This window comes from Chrysochloris asiatica, unplaced genomic scaffold, assembly GCF_000296735.1.
Source record: "Chrysochloris asiatica unplaced genomic scaffold, ChrAsi1.0 scaffold00138, whole genome shotgun sequence".
Taxonomy (NCBI): Eukaryota; Metazoa; Chordata; class Mammalia; order Afrosoricida; family Chrysochloridae; genus Chrysochloris; species Chrysochloris asiatica.
The window spans coordinates 4,721,521-4,746,710 of record NW_006408656.1 but is presented as its reverse complement, the minus strand read 5'-3'; the positions used below and the strand labels follow the sequence as shown (position 1 = coordinate 4,746,710).

Below are 25,190 nucleotides of genomic sequence, written 5' to 3'. Positions count from 1 at the left end.
GGGCGCTGCTGGGCTGCGGCGGCGGCGGCGGCGGCGACGGTTACTATGGCGGAGTCGGCCGGAGCCTCCTCCTTCTTTCCTCTTGTTGTCCTGCTGTTCGCGGGCAGCGGCGGGTCGGGGCCCCGGGGGATCCAGGGTGAGTCCCGGGCCGGGGGTGGCGGGGGCCGGGATGGAGAGGGCTTGGCGAGGGCGAGGCCTCGAGCCGCGGCTCTTGGGCTACAGCGCGCCCCCTCCCCACGCGCACAATATGGCCGGGCGGGGGGTCCCCGAGGAGTCGGGGTGACCCTCAGTCAGCCTCCCCGGACCTCCGAGGCGCGGCCGCCCAGCTGATCCAGAGCTCACGCCAGGCCCCTGGGGACACGAACCTCCTTCTAGGCGGAACTGGAATCGGGGAGCTCTCGGGGGTCGCGCTCCCAATCTCATCGTGTTCCATAGCGGAGAGTCCTGGCTTCCATCCCCAAGATTTGGAGAGCAATGGTTTCTGCTTCTCGACATGCCCAGGGACGGGGGGGCTTTATTGCCTCCTTCCAGATGCTCTTTGGGGGCGCCTTTTTCCCGGCAGTGTGTGGAGTCGGGCGATGGGGTCTTTGATACTCGGAGGTACCCTGACCCTGAGGGTCCTTGCTCACCTGAGATTATAGGGGGAGGGGTCTTTAACCTTGCCTTCAGATCCTGCACTTGGGGTGGCTCTTCCCCTCCCGTCCCCTCCTCCCTAATTATCTGAGAAAGAGAGTCCCATTTCCCCTTCGCTCGATCCTCTGAGTTCACTAGGGGCCAAGCCCCCCACCTCCAACATATTCTCTGTGGAAGCTGTTTGGAGGAAATGAGATGAACAGGCCCCTAAACCTTTTTTGGAGTGTGGCTTCAGAATCTCTCTAACCCTCTGAAATCTAGTTCCAGAAAGGTTTATCTGAATCTAGGTGTATTTGCTTTCCTCCTTCCCTCCCCCAGCCCACCCCAGGGGGCCCATTTAGTTAATTACTTTGTGGAGGCCTTTCTGGTGAAATCCTAGAAACTGTCTCCAACCCCCAAGATTATTTAATGATCCTGCCACTGCAACAGCTCCCAGGTCCTTAGTCGGTACTTATTTACCTTCCCACACAATCCCTGCTTCCAGCCCACCCCCCACATAACCCCCATCCTTACACACCCTTACCTTCCAATCCCTAAACCCTTTTGCTCCCTTGATACCACCGCCACGCTTCCCACTGTAGAGGTGGGTAACCGGTCTGTGGGACGCTCGAAGGTATGTTGTTTATGAGACTTTGGGGACTGAAAAGAACAGAGGAACCCCTGAAATATTTCATTTAGGAGAATCGACTCAAATGCGTTTTGGCATTGGGGTAGAAGATGAAGGTTATATTTGGCAATTCTATTGAAGTGATTATTGACCTTACAGACGGAACTGGGAGAGATGATCAGGATTGTATTCTCTCCTTATGTACAAAACCAGCAATGGGAGATCAAGTGGGTTTCCTCTCCACTAAAAATAATGATTCTTCAGGTGGGTTCAGACGTCCATAATAAACCAGACAATCGGGAAGAGACATCACCTCACTTTGGAGGGTCAAAAACAAGTTCATTATCTCTGGCTGTGATTTTTGCTCCTGGTGTTGTTATCTGTGCAGTGGGGTCTTTGTTCACTTGGAGAATGAATGCTTCTACTAAGCACCTCGTGTGTGTTCTTTGGTCTAGCTGCTCTGTGGCGTGGGTAACCATGCCGTGTGGTCTGATAAACACAGTGAAGGTATATGAATGGAGCCTGACATTTGTGGTGAGGTAATGGTTTTAGTGAATAAGATGTGTGCTGGGCCTTAATATGGGCCATGTTTTTGGAATATGTAACATAGTGTTGTTTCTCTAATGGAGTAGTAAATAAGGAGACTCAGCCTTCAGGTTTGCCCATTTTTCTGTGTATAAATAAGTCTTTCAATTCCTTGCATAACCATTTTTTATGTTGTCTCTATATATGCAAGATTTTAAACAACCATTTCCCTATTGGTTTGCTGTAGTGTCTGTGTATTTTTTCATGTTGTGAGTCTAGTTCGAAATGTTTAATTGATAATGCCAGTGGTTCTGAAAGGGCAGAGTTCATTTTTTTAACCTTCCTAAAATGGATGTTTACTGGGGTCAGGATGGGTGGGCATAATAGAGAGTTAGTTTCTTTTTTTGGTAAATTGGAAATTGGGTTGTGTGTCCAGCAAACATTCTCGAAAGCCTTTAAACTTCTTGGCCAGACACTACAGTTTTTTTCCGGGACACATCTAGTTGCCAGTAGTACATGTTATGGAGACCACTGTTGCAAAAGGCTAAGAGTAAAACGTCAGTTCTGGGAAAATAGAGGCTGTGGGTTAACTAGAAGCTGATTTGTTTTTCCTTCCCCTGCATTTCTTATACGGTGTGGGTGGAGGAGGGAGTGGGCTGGAGGAGCAGCAGAGTTGGGCAGTTCTGATGCATGGTACTTGAACTTGAAAAGAGGGCAGTAAGGGATAGGTGTTTCTATTAATTAATAAAATTGAGACTTAGTAAAAGGCCAGTGATAAAGAGAATGCTTTTCAAGTTAGAAACAGCATCCCTTTTGTAGATATATTTTAAGGCCTAGTTTTGGAATTTTCACATAAGTATTTTAAAATGCAAAATTAGATTGTAGCACAAGAACATGACATTCACTTCTCCAGACTAAAGCAATAAGAGAGACATTTGTGGTGTCCTCATAGGAACCTTTTGAATTTCTCTGAACAAATGAAAAATCTCATTTCAGGGCAAGTCTTGTCATTTTGTTGAATGGACACAAATCTGAAGTACAGTGTTGTGAATGCTTATGGAGAAAAAGAGAATCTATGTGATTAGTTTTGTTACAACAACTCCTGGAACAGATGTGATTAGAACATATTAAAATGGCCACTCTGGTGAAAGGTTAGAGCCACATGGAGGGGAGGGGAGGCTGCTTTACTGCTCCAGAACTCCCCTCCCCTCCCCTCCCTTACAGGTTGTCCTTGAACAAGTAACTTAACAGCTCTGTGGCTCTGCTTCAGTTTTTCCTGTAGAAAGTAAGGAAATGTTTCACACCATTCTTATTGGGACATTTGTGAATCTGACTTACTGATAGTCACTTGGCTGGGAGGTATTTTTAGACACAGTTTCTGACTTCAGTGAATAAGCAATGTTGGGTTACTTTTTATCTTATGGGGCAGAATAACATTCTGTGATTGACAGGGATACCACATGTCAGTGTGGTTCATTTTCTTCTTATTTGTGCAGTTTTTGTTGACCCATTTCAGATTTCCTGGAGTTAATTTCAGTCTTTGACAGGCTCTTACATCTGTAGACCTGGTAGCATACCTGTGCTAATCAAAGACAGTCTGGAGGGAGTGACCTGCTTTAGGCTTTATTGGTTTGGCAACATTTGAATTCTTACGCAACTCTGGGTATGTTTATGGCACTATGTAAATGTTACATAAGAACATGGAGGCTGAGAGGTGGCCAGAATGGTGACTGTGAGCACGGGAAGGTTATACTGAGGACTTCATCTGAAAGAACCTTGGGGATCTGCAGCCACTTCATTTTCCTCCACAAACCTTTTTAGATGATTGTGCCTTTCAGGTGGACTGCTGTGTTATAAATAGGTTTATTCTCCACCGGTGAGCTAATTGTAACCTTGCTACCAAAATATGAATCAGTAAACCGAGGAGGAGCCGGGGAGCTGAGCTGCTTCTTTCAGCATGTCCTGTTGAAGCTGCTTGTTGCATTTTGGAGCAGGAGGTGAATGGCGCTGCAGTCTGTTCTCATGATAACTCAGGAGCACAGAGTGTTGAGGTGGAATGGGTTCTCAGTTCATGGCTCCTTAGATCTTTAATTCTGAAGGTTAATGTAGCACACTGATGTGGTTCTTGTTTTAATTTTTAAATCTTTTTTGTTGACCACCCAGTTTTTGTTCAGAGCAGCACTGAGCCCTAATTTTAGAATTCTGCCGCTTTGTCTTGAATTTTTGTGTTATTTATCTGCTACACTAGAGTCAATGTAACAGGGTCTTATCTCATTTTCCTCTCTGTATTGCTATAAAGAAAATCCTAGAGTCCTCTTTCCCAATAATCCCTCTGGTGCTGTAAGTGCTGCAGGCATCCTTAGCCCATCAGTTCCGCCTGGACTAGGAATGATGAAACTTTTTAAGTAATCAGCTCCCCAACTGGATGGGAACCCCTGCAGTTGAACTTGTATTTCCCTCAATCTTCAGGCTCTGCCTTGAGATCAGGTTCAAATGAGATGAAATTCGAATACCTGTTCTCAGGGTTTTGGCCCCCTCCGTTTCTCTGCCTCATGAATAAGTTGAGCTGAGCTTGGGCTTCAGAGGCACTGTTTCTGCTCTTGTCTGTTCCCTGTGCCTTCCCACTTCTGCGTCATGGAGTAGCAAAAATATGATTCCATTAGGTAGCTTTCATTCCCTTGCTCTGTTGAGTTGCTAGAGGTGGGTTTAGCTGTGATGTCTCCATCCCAGGCACCTTACCTGCTCTGTAGGTTTCAGAGAAAGACAGTGCTGCTTCGGGCAGCTTTGGTGTTTTTTTGCCTTTCTTTTCTATTTACGCAACTGTATGCCTACATCAAGGAGCTCTGGTAGCGTAGTGGTTGTGAATTGGGCTGTGAACCACAAGGTCATCAGTTTGAAACTACCAGCTGTTCTGCAGGAGGAAGTTGAGGCTTTCTGCTCTGGTAAAGATTTACCACCTCAGAAACCCTGTACAAGGTCGCTATGAGTCGGAACTAACTCCACGGCACATAACCACCACCGCCAAGCCTACATCTGTCTTGCTAAATATTTTGTGTTTAATAGAATGAAAATAATTACCTTTTCCGCTTAAGTATTAACACCACTAATGTTCACACAGTTACATATATGAGATTTCTTTAGTTCTTTGCTTGGTTATGTGCCTGGAATCAGTTGTGTGCCATCCAAAGCCAACCCCGTGTGATGCCCGAACTGCCCCCAGAGGGTTTCCATAGTAGAAAGATGTGGCATTCCTCTTCTGGATATACTTACAGCCTGGGAAACCCTGTGAGGCAGTTCTATTCTGGTAGCATAGTGATTACGAATCGGGCTGCGAACCTCAAGGTCAGCAGTTTGAAACTACCAGCAGTTCCACGGGAGAAAGATGAAGCTTTCTGCTCCTGTAAAGATTTACAGTCTTGGAAGCCCTGTACAGGGTCACTGTGAGTCGGAACCGACTCCGTGGCACACCACCACCACCACTAGTATCATAGTATCGCTCTGAGTTGGAACTGGCTCGATGGTAGTGGGTGTGGTTTAGTTTTTTAAATCTATACAGGAGTAGATTGGAGCAAGTCACTAGGTCTTTTCTTCCACAAAACTGCTGGATGGGTTCAAACCACTGGCCTTTCAGTTAGCAGTTGAGTGCTTAACCATTGTATCACCAGGACGCTTGGAACAATTCTAGGCATGGGGAAATAACAGAGAACAAGATAGATAAAAGGTTCCTAAATCTTTATCAGAGCTGACTTTACAATTGGGGCTGCTTAGACTGAGAATAAGTAAAGGCGCAAACAAAAAAGTATCAGTCATGAGTGTTTTGAAGGAAATAAAATAGGATAATATGCTAGAGTGTGTCTGGAGCTGCATGCCGCATTTCTCTTGACGTCATTCTTTGATCTGTAAAATGGGGATAATTTGTTAGTCATACAAGTAGGTGTGGCACAGTACAATTGTAGCATATGGAATTCCAAGGACTGAACCAGACTTTTAATTTAGTTAGAAGCCCCATTTCCAGCTTCTAAATAACTTAAACATCTTATGTATATTGAGCATAGTGGTTACAAATAAGGCTACTAACCTCAAGGTTGGCAGTTTGAAACTACCAACTGTTCCGCGGGAGAAAGGTGAGGCTTTCTGCTCCTGTAAAGATTTACAGCCTCAGAAACCCTGTGCAGGGTCACTATGAGTCAGAACCAACAACAACTGTGGTGATCTAAAGATTCCTTTAACCCATTTATTGAGTGTCTGCCATGTGCCAAGCACTGTTATAGGTGCGGGGGATACAGTTATTGTAAGTGCCATCCAGTTGGTTCTAACTCATAGTAACCCTGTATTGGGTTTCCAAGGAGCATCTGGTGAGTTTGAACCACTGACCTTGGAGTTAGCAGTCCAGTGCTGTTCTACAGTGCCACATTAGGATTCAATAGGGATACAGTTGTTGTTGAGTGCTATGGAGTAGGTTCTAACTCAGAACGACCCTATATAGGGTTTCTGAAGACTAGCTGGTGGGTTTAATCCACTGACCTTGTGGTTAGCAGTTCAGTGCTTATCCTACAGAGCTACACCAGGGCTACAGTTGCTGTTAGGTTGTTGTTATGTGCCATTGAGTTGGCTCCAGCTTGTATCAACCCTCTGCGCAATTGTTAACACTGCTGCCACTGTGCTAGTCTATCTCATTGGGGGTCTTTCTCTTTTTCTCCTACCCTCCGTTTTCCCAAGCATGATGTTCTTCTCCAGGGGCTAGTCCCTCCTGATAATATGTGCTGAGTTTGAGAGACAAAGTCTCACCATCCTGGCTTCTAAGGAGCACTCTGGCTGCACGTCTTCCGAAACAGATATGTTTGTACTTCTGGAAGTCTTTTACTATTCTCCTCCAGCACCATAACTCAAATGCATCAGTGCTTCTGCTGGCTTCCTTATTCATTGTTCAACTTTCACATGCATCTGAGGTGATTGAAAATACCATTGCTTGGGTCAGGAGCACCTTAGGCCTCAAACTGACTTCTTTGTTCTTGAACACTTAAAAGAGGTCTTGTGCTGCAGACTTGCCTAATGTAATATGTTTGATATCTTGACTGCTACTTCCATGAATGTTGATAGTGGATCCAAACAAAAATGAAATCTTTGACAACTTCAATCTTTTCTCTGATTTTCTTGATGTTATTTATTGGTCTAGTGGTGAGGATTTTTGCTTTATTTACATTGAGGTGCAACTGATACTGAAGACTGGATTTTGATCTTCATCAATATTTTAACTCCTCTTTGCTTTCAGCAAGGAAGCAAGGTTATATCATCTACATATCACAGGTTGTTAAATGAGTTTTCCTCTAATCCTGATGCCATGTTCTTCTTCATGTAATCCAACTTCTCGAATTATTTGCTCAGCATACAGGTTGAGTACTTATGATGAAAGGATATAATTTGGTGCACACTTTGCCAGATTTTAAATCATTCAGTGTCCCCTTGTTCTGTTCAAACGACTGCCTCTCGGTCTATGTACCAGCAAAAACTTCCTGCCTTCATGAGGCGTACCTTCTGATAGGTGAGATAAGCAGTGAAGATTAAACAAAATATAAGAGAAGTCTGCCTACCACAGACAGTTCACCCTGTGCTGCCACCCCCTCACCCCCCAAGATTCCTGGCCCTTGATGCACACATACCTTCTCCCAATTATTCAGCCAAACACTAATCTAGGTACTGCAGTGAAGAGGTTTTGGGGGTTTATCATGGTAGACATGATCTAATCAAATGAGCTCAGCTGGTTACAGACAAGGACATCAGGATAGGCAGAGATAATGTGTTCCAGTTGCCTTGGAAGAAAGCAGACATCCATGTTGTGAACTGTCTGTGAGGAGCCAGGTGTCAAGGAACTGCGGGCAACCTCTATGACCTGAGAGTGGTCCCTGGGTGACAGTTAGCACCAATCAGTGAGCTGGGAAACATACAAGTCCCAGATGAGACATAGTCCCAGCTGACATCTGGACTTAAGCCTGGTGAGAGCTTGAGTAGAGAGTCTAGTTATATTGGGCCTAGACTTCTGACCTACAGAAACTGAGAGAATAAGTGTTGTTTTAAAAAGGGTGTGTGTGTATGTGTGTGCTTTAAAAAGTTCACGGAAAAATTCCATTATCTTTTCATTCCATTTTTCCATGAACTTTTTAAAAAGCCCCTTTATGTGTGTACGTGTGTGTGTGTTACACACAAGAGGGCTTCAAAACTTTTTGAAGTCTCCTCACTTGTGTTTGTGTGTATAGTGAATCCGATGGTGATGTGAAAAGAAATAAAACAGAAGGGGGATAATGAGAAAAATCCCATGATCTGCATGAGAGTATTTGAGACTTGGTACCCAGCCTTCCCATTGATGAACCTAGGATGTAAGAAGTCCTTTGACCACATGTGGCTTTCATCTACTACCTGAAACCTTTTCCTAGATACCTATGAATGCTGGAGGTGAAGGACATTGTGGATGCTCTAGAGTTGAGTTGTTTTTTTTTTTTTTTTTTAAGTGTTTGGGATGTTTGAGTTGAAGAATATGGGAATTGAGGAATATTTGTGGAGAACCTACCTTGCTCCAAATTCTCATGTGTTGTCTTGGTGTATAGGTACTTGTATGTTACATTCTACACTTGTAGTAGATAAGATTAAGTCAAATTAAATCAGTGTTCATTTCTGATCTTCAGGATATACCTAGGACCAAGCAGAGTGTTGAGAGGATTCCTTTAGAAGTAATCCTTGCCCTTTAGAAGTTTGCACATGAACTGACTTTTCTTCTGCTTAGTACCACAAAAGTATGAAGAGTTCAAACCCTGTCTTTCATTGGGATGACAATAGTAATCAAGGCATCTAATTCACTGAATACTTACTGTATCTAAGCATTATACTAAGCACTTGCCTTGTACCACTTACTGTTCTCTGAGACATCATATTCCCCACTTTACAGATGAGAAAACGGAAGTTAAGCAGTAGGCCCAAGGTCTAGCAGACTCCAAAGCAGGTGCTCTACATACTGTATTATATACTATGATTACTATTAAAATGGAGTCCTGGTGTGGCCCTGTAGAATAAACACTGGAGTGCAAAGTCGGTGGTTCAGACTCACCAGCTGTTCTTCAGAAACCCTATCTAGGGTCGCTATGAGTCGGAACGACTCAAGGGTACTTACCAACTACTACTAAAATAAACTTTTAACCAGTCTCTGTCCCTCCAGTCTCCCACTTGTCCTAGATTCCACTGCTCGATTTCGCTTTGGAAAACATACCTTCTCCGTCTGATGGTTCCATCGCTTTTATGTGACTTGTAGGATCAACTCCAGACCTCCTCACTTGCTACCACGATTAGTCTGATTGTGGCTAGACATCCTTACTGCCTCACCTCTTGAGGGACCCTTGGCATTGTTGTTGATATGCCTTGTGTTTTTCATGGCCCTTTGACTTTGCTGTTCTTGTCTCTGGAATGCTTTCCTCCCTCTTCTCTCCCTAGCCAAATCCAGCACTCTTCCAGTCAGTGATTCCATGCTTTCTGCTCATCTCCTTGGTCCATACTGGTAGTATGGAGAGCCACAGTGTCTGATAATTGTTTGCCTCCCTCGTTTCCCCACCCTCTACCCCCACAAAGTTAATGCCAGGAACTGGTTTATTTTTCTTTATATGGCTTTGGCATAGTTTAGGAACTTAATTAATTAATTTAATTGCATTCATTCATTTATTTTTCAGACCCTCAGCAAAATCTTGGGGAAATAATTCCAATCCTGGCCTGCTGTAATTTTATTATCTCCTTGAATAGATAGTTTTTATTCCAGTCAACCAAAAATGCTGTAAACATTTTTTAATTACTTGGAACATCATACTCTCTAACACAGTTCATCTCTTTTTATTCTGCCACCTACCCATTTTATTCCAGCCAAATGAATTTGATTTCAACCTCATTTATTTTAGTCTCAGCATTGATTTTTCTCGCCTTTGTTGTCCCATTTGCCCAAAAGACTCACTCTTAACCCTCTTGACACTCAAAACTGTGACATACATGGTCTCCATAGTTCAGGAAGTAGGTCAAGGAAGAAAACACAAGCACCAGTGATAAATATTCTGTCTTGCCGTAGTGAGGCAGAAGTGTGTCTGTTTAAATACAGAAAGGAAAGAAAACATGTTCATTATAGACGGTGAGTAAAGGAGAATTGCAAAGTTGCTAGAAGACAGACTAAATATGACAGCCAAGTCAATTCATTAAGATCCTGGGAACATTGAGCACCCTCTCTCATAATAATGCTGTTCATTCCAGTTTTACCTTGACATTCTTCTGGGCTGCAGGTGGGATCTTACTAGATATTCAGGTATTTACAGCCAACCATAAATTAAGTTGCAATGACAGGACTCCTTAGCATAAACATCAAACATCTCTTTTGAGTGAGAACAAAGGTTTCATTCTCTAGACCTGAGGCTTAAGGTTGAACTTGTTTAAACAGCTCTCTAGAGTTGGATTTGTGTCCAAGTAGAATGTGAGAAACAACAGTTTGTAGAATGGCTATGATGTGGAGCTGGCTTTTTAAATACCTTTCTCTTATGCAAACACAGCTCAGAAATCTTTTCCAGATTGGAATTAAATACCAAGCTTATCAAGTGTCTTATTGTTAAATCTGTGGGGTTCCCCCCATCATATAAATAGTTTCCTTTATTAAGTCAGTTGTATTTTTTCCATAAGTACTTTTTTACAAGTACATTTGTTTGTTTGTTTGTTTTTCAGATACCAACAATTTTACACATAAAATTTGACTTTATTACAGGCTCTTGAGCATTTGAGAACTTTTTTTTTAAAAAAACGTGTTTTTAAAAGCTGACATTTATGATTGTGAAAGTTGAAAAATGTAACCTGCATCTTTTCTACCAGTAGCATCTGATCACATTACTTTAATACTGCAGAATTTGTCTGGTGTGTCTGCTTGTACAGCACCAAAAACCAAAACAGAAAAACCTCCAAGCCTGTTACTTACTGCCTTTCAGCCCTGTCTAGAATCTACAGACCTTTGTTCTACAGTGTTGCTGAGGACGTTCGAACCACCAACCTGCTGGTTAGCAGCCAAGCACAAACTTTCACCACCCAGAGGCCTTGGTTTCAGTACTAAATCCGTTGTCATAGAGTTGATTTCAGCACATGGGGACCCTGTATAGGACAAGGTAGAACTGCCTATAGGGTTTCCAAGGCTGTATGTAACTTTTAACAGAGGAGTTCTGGTGTGATGCTGTAGGATAAGCACTCAGCTGTAACTTCGGTTTGAACCACAAGGTTGGCGGTTCAAACTCACCAGCTGTTCTTTAGAAACCCTGTGTTGTGTCGCTATGAGTTGGGACCAAGTTGACAGTAGTTATTAACAACAGCACCAGTAACTTTTTCAGAAGCAAGTTTTCACATCTTTCTTGCATGGAGTATGTGGGAGGTTGAAATTGCCTACCTTTTAAATGGGTGTCAGGTGCTTTAACCACTGCACCAGAGGGCTCCCTTGGTGCGGTGCTAGTCCTTTACTGTTGTTAAGTGCCATTGAGTCAGTTCTGACTCATAGCGACCCTGTATAGGGTTTCCAAGGAGTGACTAGTGGGTTTGAACTGTTGACCTTCCGACTAGCAAGTAGTCCAGTGCTTTTCCTACAGCGCCACACCAGGACTCCAGTCCTTTACTGGTGGTGGTGGTGGTGGTGGTTATGTGCTGTGGAGTCAGTTTGGACTCTGAGCGACCCTGTACAGGGTTTCAGAGGCTATAAATCTGTATGGGAGCAGAAAGCCTCATCTTTCTCCTGCGGAGCAGCTGATGGTTTCAAACTGCTGACCTTAAGGTTTGCAGCCCGATTCATAACCTCTACACTACCAGAGCTCCTTAGTCCTTTTTACTAGTTCTCGATGATTCATCTCCCCACCACACTCATACTGCTTTTTCTCCTAGGAGAACCAAACATCGCTTTTATTTTGTGACAGTGTAGTACCAGACAACTCCATTTTTTAGCCTAATTCCAATGTTTACAAACATTTTAACAGTTGTCTAAATCAGTAGTTATTGAACTGTTGTTGTTTTTTTTAAAGGGAGTTGTTGTTGTTAGGTGCCGTAGAGTCGGTTCTGACCCATAGTGGCTCTGTAAAGAGTTTCTGAGGCTGTAAATCTTTACAAGAGCAGAAAGCCTCATCTTTCTCTCGCGGAACAGCTGGTAGTTTCGAACTGCTGACCTTAAGGTTCACAGCCCGATTCGTAACCATTACACTACCAGAGCTCCTTTTAAAGGGAGTAGAACCCTTGTTAAAGCTGAACATGTAGGAATGTGTTTTGTTATTGCTGTCAGGTGTCCTGGAGTGTGCTGTGGCTCCTGGTGTCCTAAGTACAACAGAACACTTCCCAGTTCTGTGCCATCCTCACAGTCATAGGCTGTACTTAAGCCCGTTGTTGGCAGCCACTGTGTCAGCACATCTCATTGAGGATAAAACCCATAGAAGCTGAGAGCCTCTGGTAGAGCTCCCTCCCCTTCCATAGATTATTATCCACTGCCATCAAGTCAATTCTGATATAGGGTTTCTGAAATTGTAAATCTTTATTGGAGCAGTAGCCCCTTCTTTCTCCCAAGGAATAGCTAGTGAGCTTGAACTGCTAACCTTGTGGTTACCATCCCAGTGTTTAACCCACTGTGCCACCAGACCTCCTTTTCATAAATTATTAGACTAAGATTTATTGAGCACCTTCTGTTTGCCATACACGGTGCTTGATAACGGTGAGAAATTTGTGAAGAGAAAAGGACACTGGTCTTCCTCCTAGTGAAGTTCATAGGGTTCTGGAAATCTTGGGGAAAACCTAGGGCTCCAGGAAGAACACAATTTGAAAAACACTATGTTTGAAGGTTTTCTTCCTTACACATGTGCTGCTAACGGAAAGGCTGCTGGTTCAAACCTACCAGTTGCTCCTCTGGAGAAAGATAAGGCCGTCTCTCTCAGAAACATTTACAGTCTCAGAAACTCAGTAGAGGACTGCTGTGAGTCAGAATCTACTCGATAGCTCTGATTTTACACATGTGCTAGCTTTTGTTTGCAGTTGAAATTATGATGTTGCGAATTCTGTTTGCATTATCAATAGCTTTTAGACTTTTTTTCATATCAGAACATATGGTTCTGTGGTTTTTTTTTGTTTTGTTTTGTTGTTGTTTTAAGTAAAATACATACACATTTTAAAGCATGTAATTCACTGGTGTTAGGCATCCTGGTGTGGCACTGTGGGATAAAGCACTGGACCGCAAGGTCAGTTTGAGCCACAAAGTCGGCAGTTCAAACTCATCAGCCGCTCCTCGGAAACCCTGTACTGAGTCAGCAGCACTTAACAACAGCAACAAGAAGTACTTCCACAGTATTGTGCAACCAGCGCTACTATCTAGTTCCAGAACTTTTCATCACTCCAAAAGGAAATGTTCACATTAAGCAGTCACTCCCCACTCCTCCCTTTTCTGCCTCTGTGGATTTATATACGTCCATAGTTCATGTAAGTAGATTCATACAGCAGATACTGTGAGGGCTTGGCTTTTTTCACTTAGTGTAATGTTTAACAGGCTCATCTTTGTTGTAGCTTATATCAGTATATCCTTCCTGGTTTATGACTGAATACTCCATTGTATGGGTATGCCATTTTGTGTGTATCCATTCATCAGGTGATGGTCATTTTGAGTTTCCACCTTTTGACTCTTATGAATAGTGTTATGATCTGTACAAGTATTTGAGTTTGTTTTCGGTTCTTTGGCGTATTTACCTAGGAGTGGAATTTTTGGTTCAAATGGTGATTCTGTTTCATTTACTTGCTGTGGTTGTTAAGTACCATTGAGTCAGTTCTGACCCATAGCGACCCTGTATACGGTTTCCGAGGACCAGCTGGTAACCACCAACAGTGAAGTTCAGACCGACTTTGCAGTCCAGGGATCCAAAATTTACTTAAGAACCACCAAACTCTCTTCTACTGAATGCAACATTTTACATTCCCATCAGCAGTGTATGTTGTTGTTGTTGTTAAGTGCCACCTAGTAGGTTCTGACTCAAGAACCCTGAGTAGGGTTTCCAAGGAGTGGCTGGTAGGTTTAAACCCTCAACCTTGTGGTTCGCAGTCCAATGCTTATCCTACAGTGCCACTACCAGATTCCATTGTATGAAGGTTCCAATTCCTTTACATCCTTGACAGAACTTGGTGTTTCCTGTTTGTTTTAGTGGCTGTCCTATTGCTTGTAGAATAGTATCTCATTGTGGTTTTGATCTGCAGTTCCCTAATGACTAATAATGTTGAGCATCTTTTCATGTGCTTTTTGGCCATTTGTGTATCTTCTTTGGAGAAATGTATATTCAAGTTCTCTACCCATTTTTTAAATTAAGCACTTGTCATTTGTTGTTGAGTTGTAGGAGTTTTTAAATATTCTGGATACTAGATCTTTATCATATATATGATTTGAGAAGAGTTTGCTCTCTTGCTAATGTTCTGTGATGCACAAAAGTTTAAAAAAATTTTATAAAGTACAATTTGTCACTTATGCTTTTGGCATAAGCATTAGCATATCTATGAAACTATTGTTCAAATCTAAGGCCAAGACTGCTTTCTCCTTTGTTGTCTTTTGAGAGTTTTATAAGTTTTTCAATGTAAGTTTTAGCTTCTTATATTTAGGTCTTTGATCCATCCTGAGTTAATTTTTGTATGTGAGGTAAAAATCCAAGTTCATTTTGTTGTGCGTGTATTTGTTTGACCCAGCACCATTTACTGAATAGATGTCTTTTTCCCCCTGAGTAGCAGCAGTACCCATAGCACTCTTGTCAAAAGTAAGTTAACATAAATGTATCTTCCATACATCTATGTTATGCCACTGGTCTATATATCTGTCTTTAAACCAGCACTAGAGTTTTAATTGTTAAGCTTTGTAGTAAGTTTTAAAATTGGGGAGTGTTCCAACTTGATTCTTTTTAAATACTGTTTTGCTTTTTCAATATTCCTTGCAATTCCATATAAATTTTAGGATTAAAATTTTGCATTTTGTATAAGAGACTTTGAACTTTTGGTAAGGATTGTGTTAGGGTCAAGGCTGTTATGCATATCTTCTCATCCAGTTGGCCTCTAGTTGATTCTGACTCATCTTAGCCCCATGTGCTGCAGAGTACACCTGACTGTATAGTACATTATGGCTGTGGCCTTTCAGGAGTAGATTGCCAGCCCTTTCTTTCAAAGCCCCTCAGGGTGGGTCTGAAGCACCACCCATATGAATCTAGAGATGATTCTATGATAACTAATCTTGGGTTGGTGAACAATTTGGGTTGTTCTAACTTTTCTGTGTACTCCTTCCTGGTGAGGCGTTATAGGATAAGCACTGGACTGCAAACCTAAAGGTTGGCAGTTCAAATCCACCAGCTGCCCCATGGAAACCCTGTGCAGGATTGCTGTGAGTTCAAACTAACTTGCTGGCACTTAACAACAACTTTTATGTTATTATGTACAAAATTGTAAGAGAAAAATATAAGTAGATTTGTGCATATATGAAACCCTGGAGGAATATGCATCAGACATAGAACAGTAATTATCTCTAGGGCAGAAATTAAGGGAACTTTCAACCTGTGCATTATATATATAGCTCTGTGATGTTGGGAAAAAAATTATAACAAGAAACATGGATTACTTTAGTAAGGTGAAAAAAAATTAGTAAAGATAATAGTATTTTAAAAAATCAAAGCCTGGAATATACTACTCATGACAGCATAAGAACATTTATAGTAATTGGACCCCCATATCAAGCTTGTTGTTGTTAACTACCATCGAGTCGGTTCCGACTCATAGCAACCCTTTATAGGGTTTCCAAGGAGCAACTGGTGAAGTTGAACCACCAACCCTGAAGTTAAGTACCATCGAGTTAGTTCCAACTCATAGCAACCCTGTATAGGGTTTCCAAGGAACAGCTGGTGAGTTTGAACCACCAACCTTGCAGTTCAAACTGACCTTGAGGTCAGGTGTTTATCCTGTGGTGCCACATGTGGAATCCCCCTAAATGAAATGTTAGAAAGATTAATTAATAGCAAGTGAGAACCTTGATCTGCAAGGTAAGTGGTTCAAACCCACCAGCCACTCCTTGGAAACCCTGTCCAGGGTGGCTATGAATTGGAACCAACTCAGTGGCAGTAAACAACAATAAAAGTGAGAACCTCGATATGTTTGGCATGATCTCAGACACTTGGAAGGAGGTTTGGAGCTATGGACAATAGACTTTGGGCAAGATGGAATTGCATACAAAGCACAGTGTGGGTGTAAGGATCTCTCAATGAGATCTTGTCCTGATGGGGTATAATTAGACTAGTAGAAAGAGAGGAGACCGGCCAGCAAATGATGAAACTGGAGTAGCCACAGAATTGGGTCAGACAGTAATGAATAGAAACTTTAATTGTTCAAATGTGAACAATATATGAGCATCATAGTTTTGGCTAGTAGCCCCTTCTTAGGGGCTTCCTTTACTAGATTTCATTCCTTCATAATTCTTAGGCTACAAAGGAAATAAATTTCATATATTCCTGAAGTCTGAGAACTATGAAGGAAATACATGAAATCTGATTCGCAAGTATCGAATGAAATCTAATAAAGGAAGTAACTGCAGATAATATGGAAGGACAGATGCTCAATCATTCCTAGACTATTTAAAAATGTGTACTAGTATGTGCTCCTAGTTAGTGGGCAGTTAATGTTAGTTCATTCAGAATTTAAAGTATGATAAATGTACAGGATGTTTTAGACCTGAGTAGAAAGCTAGATTTTTGTGACAGATTATATTTTCCTAAATGAGCAACAATATCTTTTATCCCACATGTTCTTACAGTGTGACTTTGATACTTCTCCCACCAACAGGTGGAATCTGTGGTTTCTCCCCTTGAATTTGGGTTGGGGCTTAACTACTTCAATGTATAGAATATGTGTTAATGTGACTTCTAGGGCTAGGCCTTTTTGGGACCTTGCTCTGGGAAAGTCAGCCATCATGCTGTGAAGAAGTCTAAACTAGCCCAAATGAAGGGACTACCCAGCATTGTCTAAGACCCCTAGCCAACAGCCCATACCAACCACCAGACTTGTGAGTAAATAAGCCTTCAGATGACTCCCTCAATCTTCAAGTTTTCCAGTTGAATCCCTAGATATTATGGATTAAAAACAAGCTGTCTGTATATTCCTGACCTACAGAGTCCATGGGCATAAAGCATAGTGGGTTTTTTATGCCACTAAATTTTGGGATAATTTATTATGCAGCCATCGTAACTGCAACAATATCCTGTTTCCTCCTGTCTTGAAGAAAGGACTTCAAGGTTATCATTGTAAATAGCCATTTTTGGAGTATAGATCTCATGTTGTTGTTATTGTTGTAATGTGCTGTGAAGTCGGTTCCGACTCATAGCGACCCTGTACAGGGTTTCCAAGACTGCAAATCTTTATGGGAGCTGAAAGCCTCATCTTTCTCTGCGGAACAGTTGGTAGTTTTGAACTGCTGGTGACCTTGTGGGTTCGCAGCCCGATTCGTAACCACTATGCACCAGATCTCATGTGGGCTACTAGAATTCAACCTAGGAGAGATGCAAAGATGAGAGGGGCACAGTCTGTTTTTACACATGGCACCTCAATTAGTAGACAGATTCTCCTGTTACTCCAGACTAATCTGGAAGGTAGAGAGATCTCCAGGTAGACACTGGTTGATACGGTGAAATTTGTAATAAAAGTTGGATTCCTAGTGTGGGGCTGTAGGAAGCATTGGACTGTGAACCACATGGTCGATGGTTCAAACCCACCAGCTACTCCTCGGAAATCCTATACAGGGTCACTATGAGTCAGAATTAATTCGATGGCACATAATAAAAGTTATGGTCACAAAACCCAAAAAGTATCATTACTCACTAGGGTGGGTGAAGGTGGCAATGTGGTGTTGCTTAAGTCCAGGCAGCCTAGTAATCTGAAAAATTTTAACAGTATTTTGAGTGGAGAAAAAGAGAGGAACTAAGAAACAATCTGGACTTTTAAAAGACTTTTTTTTTTTAATAAAGTCGATACAATGTGGTTATTTTAAAGTTGCAAAGGGATCAAAGAAACTTACATTGTATTTAAAGAACTGCCTTAGGGGAGGTGGGGGGAAGGTACAGAGCTTAAGGGTCACTGAGTTTTTATTAAGGGTGATGGAAAATTATAGATACAAAATAGTGGTGATGGTTCCAAAATAGGATGAATGTAATTAATGCCATTGGATTGTACGTGTAAAAGTTGAAATTGCAAATGTTTTGTTACTTATATTTTTGCCACTGTTTTAAAAAAAGTAGGGATGTATGTCCAAATCTGTAATTAGGTGAAACCTTGAGGTTTTCAATGATGGTGTTATATTAGATGGTAACACATAGAAATAATTATAGGAAGATTTGGTGAGGCTCCTGGAGTGGACAGAAAACCAGTACAGTGAATTTGATGTGGTGTAGGTAAGAATGCAGAGTGAGGTACATCAAGTTTGCAGGTTGGTGGATCTAGCCCCTAAAGATGTTCCTGGTGCATTTGTGGTCCTGAAGGTGGTTATGAGTGCTTGACACTGTCGGACAGGATGGTACAAAAGCTGTGTGGTACTGTGGGAAAAAATACTGAGTTTGGGGTCCAGAGACTGAATAGGAGATGTGGCTCCGTCATTCACTAATTTTGCCATCTGCAAGCCCCTTAACTTCTATGGGACTAGACTCTCTACCCCACATGCCTTCTCTCTCTGAGTTTCTGTGGGGATAACAAGAGAGAATGAAAGTGAAAACTTCATAAAATAACCCACAGTTACCTATGCACGGTACCTTCTTATTGGAAACAACACTGAAAACATCACACCCTGTTACTGGTACTCTGATCCCCACATCAGAGTTGTGTAGAGTTATGGTTTCTCTTCTATCCTAAGGAAGCTGTAGGGGGTTTGGATAGGGCCCAGGGAAGCATAATTAAAATAATCACGGGTTGTGGTAGACTAATATCATTTTGGTCTGTCTGATAGATGCTCTCATCTGGAAGGATAAAGGCTTAAAGGCAGCACAGAAGGAATTGGTCACCAGATCTTGGAATCTGCTAAACTAGGTTGCCCAGTGAAATTTGAAAAAGCGAGTCTAGGGTCCCTTAACAGCTTGGTTATGATTCGGGCTGCTAGTCTCACAGTCAGCAGTTCCAAACTACCAGCTGTTCCATGGGAGAAAGATGAGGCTTTCTGCTCCCGTAAGGATTTACAGCTTTGGAAACCCTGTACAGGGTCGCTATGAGTCGGAATCGACTCCACGACACATAACAACAGCAGCAGCAGAGTAAAATTCACAATTAGTATCAAATCCATGAAACTTACTGTCCACAATGAGTAATGATTATAAACTAAAAATCATAAAATCGGGACATGCGGTAACTCTGTAGGATAAATACTGGACTATGAATTACACGGTTAGCAGTTTGAGCCCACCAGCTGCTCCACAGGAGAAAGATGAGGCTTTCTGCTCCTGCAAGGATTTATAGCCTTGGAAACTGTATACAGGGTCGCTGTGAGTCAGAACCACTCAGCAGCACTTAACAAAAACAACAAAAATTATGAATACTATAGTTACAGAAAAGCTTTAGCTACATCCATGGACCTTTATCTGTTAGGACAAACATGAATGTTTTAAAGTGGGCCTCGTGCCTTTTGAGATTGTTTCCAGTGCCCTGGGCTCTCCCACATCCTCCCCCTGATGACGTGGTCTGAAGCTGAGTATTGGGCTGAGTGGCTGTGAGTCCGTCCCTGTAGGTCGACTCTTGGTAACTTGGTAACGCCCAAGTTAGCCCAGGCCTCACTGAGTAGCGGGGGAGGTACTCTTCAGTACACTGGTCTCATGGGTAGGTCACTGTGCATCTTGAGACCCAGCTGTGTTGGATGGGTGCAGCTAGACAGATTCTGCTCAAGTTGGGACTTGTAAACCTTTTTCAAAACACAGCTTCTCTCATGAATCAAATTGCGTTAACATCCTACCACAAACCACCTTCTAATCATACAGTGTAACCACATTTAAATCCCGCCAAGGTGGTTTTGCCTTTAGTTCAGGTTCGACTAACAAACATGCTAATAACAGAAGTCTCTGCCAGTACGACTTTCATTCTGATCACCTTGTAACTTTCTTATATAGAGAGTGATTTTATTACTCTTCTGTGATTTGGTTTCCCAAAGTGTGCTATTTTTACTACCTGGCTCTTAAGGTCGTGGAGCAAGGAGAATCTTAGTGGTGTATTGCTTATGTATACGTGTGTAGACGGATTTAACTTGGTGAGTCACTATGAGGCAGTCTATAAGGGACTGTTGACATCAGTCCAGATTTAACTTGCCAAAAGGAATTGAATTTAGGCCTGTGATTTATGTACATGTGCTGCGTTTACAATCCATTCACATGTATTAATAATTTCATTACCACTTACTGCTTTTGTTTCAATGAGAAATGAATACCAACAAAAGACTAGCTAAAATGCTTGTTTTTAAAGTTTGGGAAAAGGCATATAAAACTTAAAAGCAGAATTTCCCAGTGACCAAACAGTGTGAATTCAAAATCAACAGGATTCAATTGTAGAGCTGGGAAGGAGTTCAGCGGTCTAGTTCAGTCCCTTCCTTCTGATAAGTCATGAGGCAAGTGTGGTTCAGAGAGGTTAAAATCAGTGACTTGCCCAAAGTCAGGCCACTGGGTACAGCCCAGCTAAGACTCAAGCTGTAGCTTCTTGCTGTAACTTGCCGCTTCCGAAGTAGTGGTTAAAGACACCATTTACTTGAGTTTAATTATTATTATGTAAGTATTACTTTGAGAGGAGGAATTTAATACTTAGGAAGCACCTACTATTTTCTGTGTACTTTTTAATATATTATTTCATGTAATTCTTGTATGGTGGTAGTGGTGTGCTGTGGAGTCAATTGCATAATCTGTGAATAACTATTAAGTCCCATTTTACAGATTAAGAAACGGGCACAGGATGATTAATAGCATGCTCAAAATTACATGGTTAATACTGGCGCTGGCATTTCAGCCTCTCTGTTCTTTCTGATTGAGTTGGGTCCTCTTCTGTCATCAGGCCCTGCTGTGGCTTCTGGTAATGGCAATTCAAACCTCAGTGATGTGGAGCAGTAGTAATGACTATCTTTAAAAAAATACTTCACCAAAAAAAGATATTCAGGTGACTGATAAACATGAAGAAATGTTTGTGATCATTAGCCATTGTTGTTGTTGTTAGGTGTCATCGAGTCAGTACCGACTCGAAGCGACCTTATGCACAGCAGAATGAAACACTGCCTGATCCTGGGCCAAACTCACTACTTTTGCCACGCTTGAGTCTGTCAATGCTGCCACTTGGTCAGTCCATCTCGTTGGGGGGTCTTCCTCTTCTTCTCTGACCCTCCACCTTACCAAACATGATATCCTTCTCCCTCCTGACAATATGTCTGAAGTATGAGAGAAGGAGTTTGGCCATCTTGGCTTCCAAGGGGCACTCTGGCTGCACTTCTTCCAAAACAGATCTATTGGTTCTTTAGGTAGCCCATGACACTTTCAGTATTCTCCTCCAACACCATAACTCAAAAGGATCAATTCTTCTATGGTCTTCCTTATTCACTGTCCAGCTTTCACATGCATAGGAGGTTATTGAAAATACCATGACTTGGGTCAGGCGCACCTTAGTCCTCAAGCTGACATCTTTGCTCTTCAACACTTTAAAAAAGGTCTTGTGCAGTAGATTTGCCTAATGCAACACATCGTTTGCTTTCTTGACTGCTGCTTCCATGAGTGTTGATGGTTGATCCAGGAAGAATGAAGTCCTTGGCAACTTCAGTCTTTTCTCCATTGATAAGAGTTAGCCATTAGAGAGATGCAAATAAAAAAATGAGATATCATCTTACCCCCAGCATTAATAGTAAAGTTCAAAAAACCGAAAACAACAAAAGCTGGCTAGGGTGTGGAGAGACTGGGACCCTCCTGCATTGTTGGTGGGACTAAAATGGTGCCAACACTGTGAAAAATGGTGTGGTGCTTCTACTTGGTATAGATCCACACAAAATATGAGCATGGCACAAGTAGATATATGCACACCAATGTTCATCATGGTACTATTCACAGTAGCAAAGAAAAAACAACCCAACAGTCTAAATACCCATCAGCAGAGGAATGGATAAACAAACTTTGGTACATACACACCATGGAATACTAGGTAACGGTAAAGAATATGAAATCTGTGCAACACCTCACAACATGGATGAACCTGGAGGACATTATGCTGAGTGAAATTAGTCAATCACAAATGGACAAATATTATATGAAACCACTATTGTGAAAACTCCAGAAAAGGTTTTCATGCTTTTAGAAACATTCTCTGATGGTTACCAGGGGTGGGAGGGAAAGGAGGAGAGTAATTCAACCACTAGAGGATAGACATGTGTTAACTTGAGTGATGCAGAAGGCTATAAAGCAAAAAATCTGTACAGAAAAAAATGGTTTTCAGCCTTCTCACTTACTCTGTGAACTATGTAGCTGTGCACAGGTATGTGGAGGGAGAGTCCTTTTCAGTCTGTGCAGCTGATCTTCACACCATTTCTGTAAGGTAAAGCTTGCAATTTGGTATGGGGAGCGGGGTAGAGATGTGACAACAGCTTCAGCACTCCTGTGTATACCAGAATCCGTGGATCTGAAAGTCCCTTGTATAAAATGGCTTAGTATTTGCCTGGTATAGCACTGTGGGTTAATGTGCTAGACTGCAAAGTCGCTTTGAATCACAAGGTCGGTGGTTCAAGGTCACTAGTTGCTCTTTGGAAACCTGTACAGGTTTGCAATGGATCAGAACCGACTAGATGGCCCTAACAACAACAGTATTTACTTTTTACCTATGCACAGCTTCTTATGTATGACAGGACTTCAAAAAGTTTATGGACACATTCCATTGTCTTTTCATTTTGTTTTTCCATAAACTGTTTTTCGTAAGCCCCCTTGTACACATGCTAGATTGTGTGGTGCTATAGGATCAGCACTGGAATGCAGACCATTAAGGCGGCAATTCAAACATACCAGCTGCTCCTTGGAAACCCCACCACCAACACAATGTAAATGTGAGGTAAATAGCACTTTACATTCCTTTGTGGGATTGCCTAGACCACTTATGTCCCCACCCCCACTCCCTTCCGTATTTTCTGTCAGCTGTTGGTTGAATCTGTAGATTTGGATCTTGCTGATATGGAGGACTCTGGGTATTTTTGGTAGTGGAGCCCCAGATAGGTCAGTTCCTTATCACAAACCCACAAGGCCCAACTCCCAGTTCTGTTCTTCTGTCCAGTCTAGCTTAGATTTCACCACTTTTGTTCTTTCCCATATTACACCAAGACTGCTTAAGTACTTCCCAAAAATAATGAACCATGTGTGGGTGTGCTCATTCTCCAGAGTGAATCACCGTGAAAAGGCCGTGAACCAACCAAAGGAGAATAAATATCTGGAATCTGAGAGACTCCTGACTCTCCTGCCTTGCTAATTGATGGACTTTGAAGTGAGCTCTTTTTAAAAAGGTGGCTGTGTGTCTCATGGGGCTCAGAATAGACCTCTCTTGAAGTTGTTAATTTCCCTTTCTTGCTTTCCAAAATAGACCAAATGCTGTTCTGTTTGCTGGACATCACAGCAGTTTTGAAAGGTATACTGTCCACAAGGAGCAACTGCCTTTGTGCCTACATGTCCTACTGAAACAAAAGGAAATGGGAATTAGCAATCTTAGATCCTAGAGAGGGGCGCAAAGACTCCAGCATGCATAGAAGATAGAGTATTTTGAGTGTTTCAGAAGTAAATTTAGTTTAGCAAAAAGGCTAAAAGATGAAGTAAATAAAGGTGAGAGGAAAATGAGGTTCTTTTCTCTAATCTTGTGTTGAAAGGGATTGAAATAGAAACTTGGGGTGGGGGGGGTTTACTTTTACATAAATTCCTTTTATGGTTTGGATGCACATCTTAAGGGTGCCTACTTTAAACTTCCTGTCATTAAACACTACCCAAGCTCTCCAGCAGGTAGCTGCATGTTTCAGAAGTTCTCGCAGAAGAATGGGATCTAATCAGATGCTGAAAAAATATGACCGTACATAGTGACCATCTTCCCTGCTGGTGTATCTGCCAGAGTGCCCGCCTTTGGTCTCCTTGGGTGGGAAGAGCCAGCGTGCCTCCTTTGTGGAAAGCCTGAGGAAGGAGGGGTTGGATACTGCAATATTTAGAATCCATTCGCCTTGGGATTTGAAAGGCCAAGAGATGCCTTCCAGTGTATCAGAGCAAGAGACGAAGATAGACTACTGTTTACAGTTTAAAGGAGTGAGTTATGACTGGGTAGTTTTTTATGGGACTGATCATAATCTGTCTTCTCTAGGTAGCTCAGTTAAACATATGTCTATGTAGTATCCAGGTGTAGTAGTCACTAGTATCCAGTTTGGGACTTGGGTGGGCCCTACCACTTCCATCCCCTGATGGGTGAGCAGGGGCAGGTACCCAATAAGCAAGGTAAGCACAGGCTTACTTGTGTTTACTAATCTGTAAGGTCAGGGACTTTTCCAATTTATCACAAACCCACTTTGGTCTGAGGAAAACCATGTGAAACTGTTTTCTGCATATGACTAAGTAAGCACAAGTAAGCACATGCTTGCATTGCTTACTGGGTATACCATCTCTGTCAACATTATAAATTTAAAAGAGATTTTGATTCTATAAGAAGGTGCTGCGGCATTGGAGAGAGACAGATGCCAGCTATACCTAGAAGGAGATTCTTTGATGTGATGAAAAAAGTGATTAGTAAGTAAGCCTATGCTTACCTTGCTTACTGGGTAGTCTGACCTGTAGGAAGTGTTTCAGCAAGTACTGTGAAGCTCAGCCTAAGTGTTCTAGTGCCCAAAGCCACACTCCTGCCTCCTACGAGGTCAGAGCTAGGTTAGGATCCTGGGAGACAGTATTGGGAAAAAGCAACTGCTGCCGTCTGTGCTATTCTTGTTAGAGGGATAAATAAGGATTTCAGATTCCAGGGCTGCTGAACTGGCTTTTAGAGGCGCCAAATTCATTTACAGTAATTTCCTGTCAATGGTACACACTTATGTATAATAAACAACCAGCAAAATCCATTAGTCCCAGAGATTATTAAATACACTGTCTATTTGGAAAAATAGAAATATATGTTTATAAATGCATTTACGTTTTTAGCTGTATATTTTAAAGATGCTTTTGAGGGTGCTTCAAAAAGTTTGTGGAAAAGTGAACTTGAAAGATAATGGAGTGTCTGTATTAAAGTGATATCCAGGGACTTAAATTTAATATGTTAACTCATTTGATTCTCATAATAACATTACTTACCATTCCTAAAAATTTTTTTTTTTTTTTTTTTTTTTTTAAACTAAACT

At 41.9% G+C, this 25,190-nt stretch overlaps 1 protein-coding gene across 2 annotated transcripts in view; it reads left to right on the top strand.

Moving 5' to 3' along the window:
- The first annotated feature begins 9 nt into the window (after window positions 1-9).
- ACVR1B (activin A receptor, type IB) overlaps window positions 10-25,190 on the top strand; it is a 47,476-nt gene continuing 22,295 nt past the window's right edge. The window contains exon 1 of one of the 2 annotated variants that reach the window (XM_006870020.1): window positions 10-136. In XM_006870020.1, the coding sequence (XP_006870082.1) occupies window positions 46-136 (91 nt within the window). In that variant the 5' untranslated portion in view covers window positions 10-45. Of the gene's footprint in view, window positions 137-1,654; window positions 1,775-25,190 lie in introns of those variants that run through there. The other variant, XM_006870021.1, reaches the window with a different exon arrangement.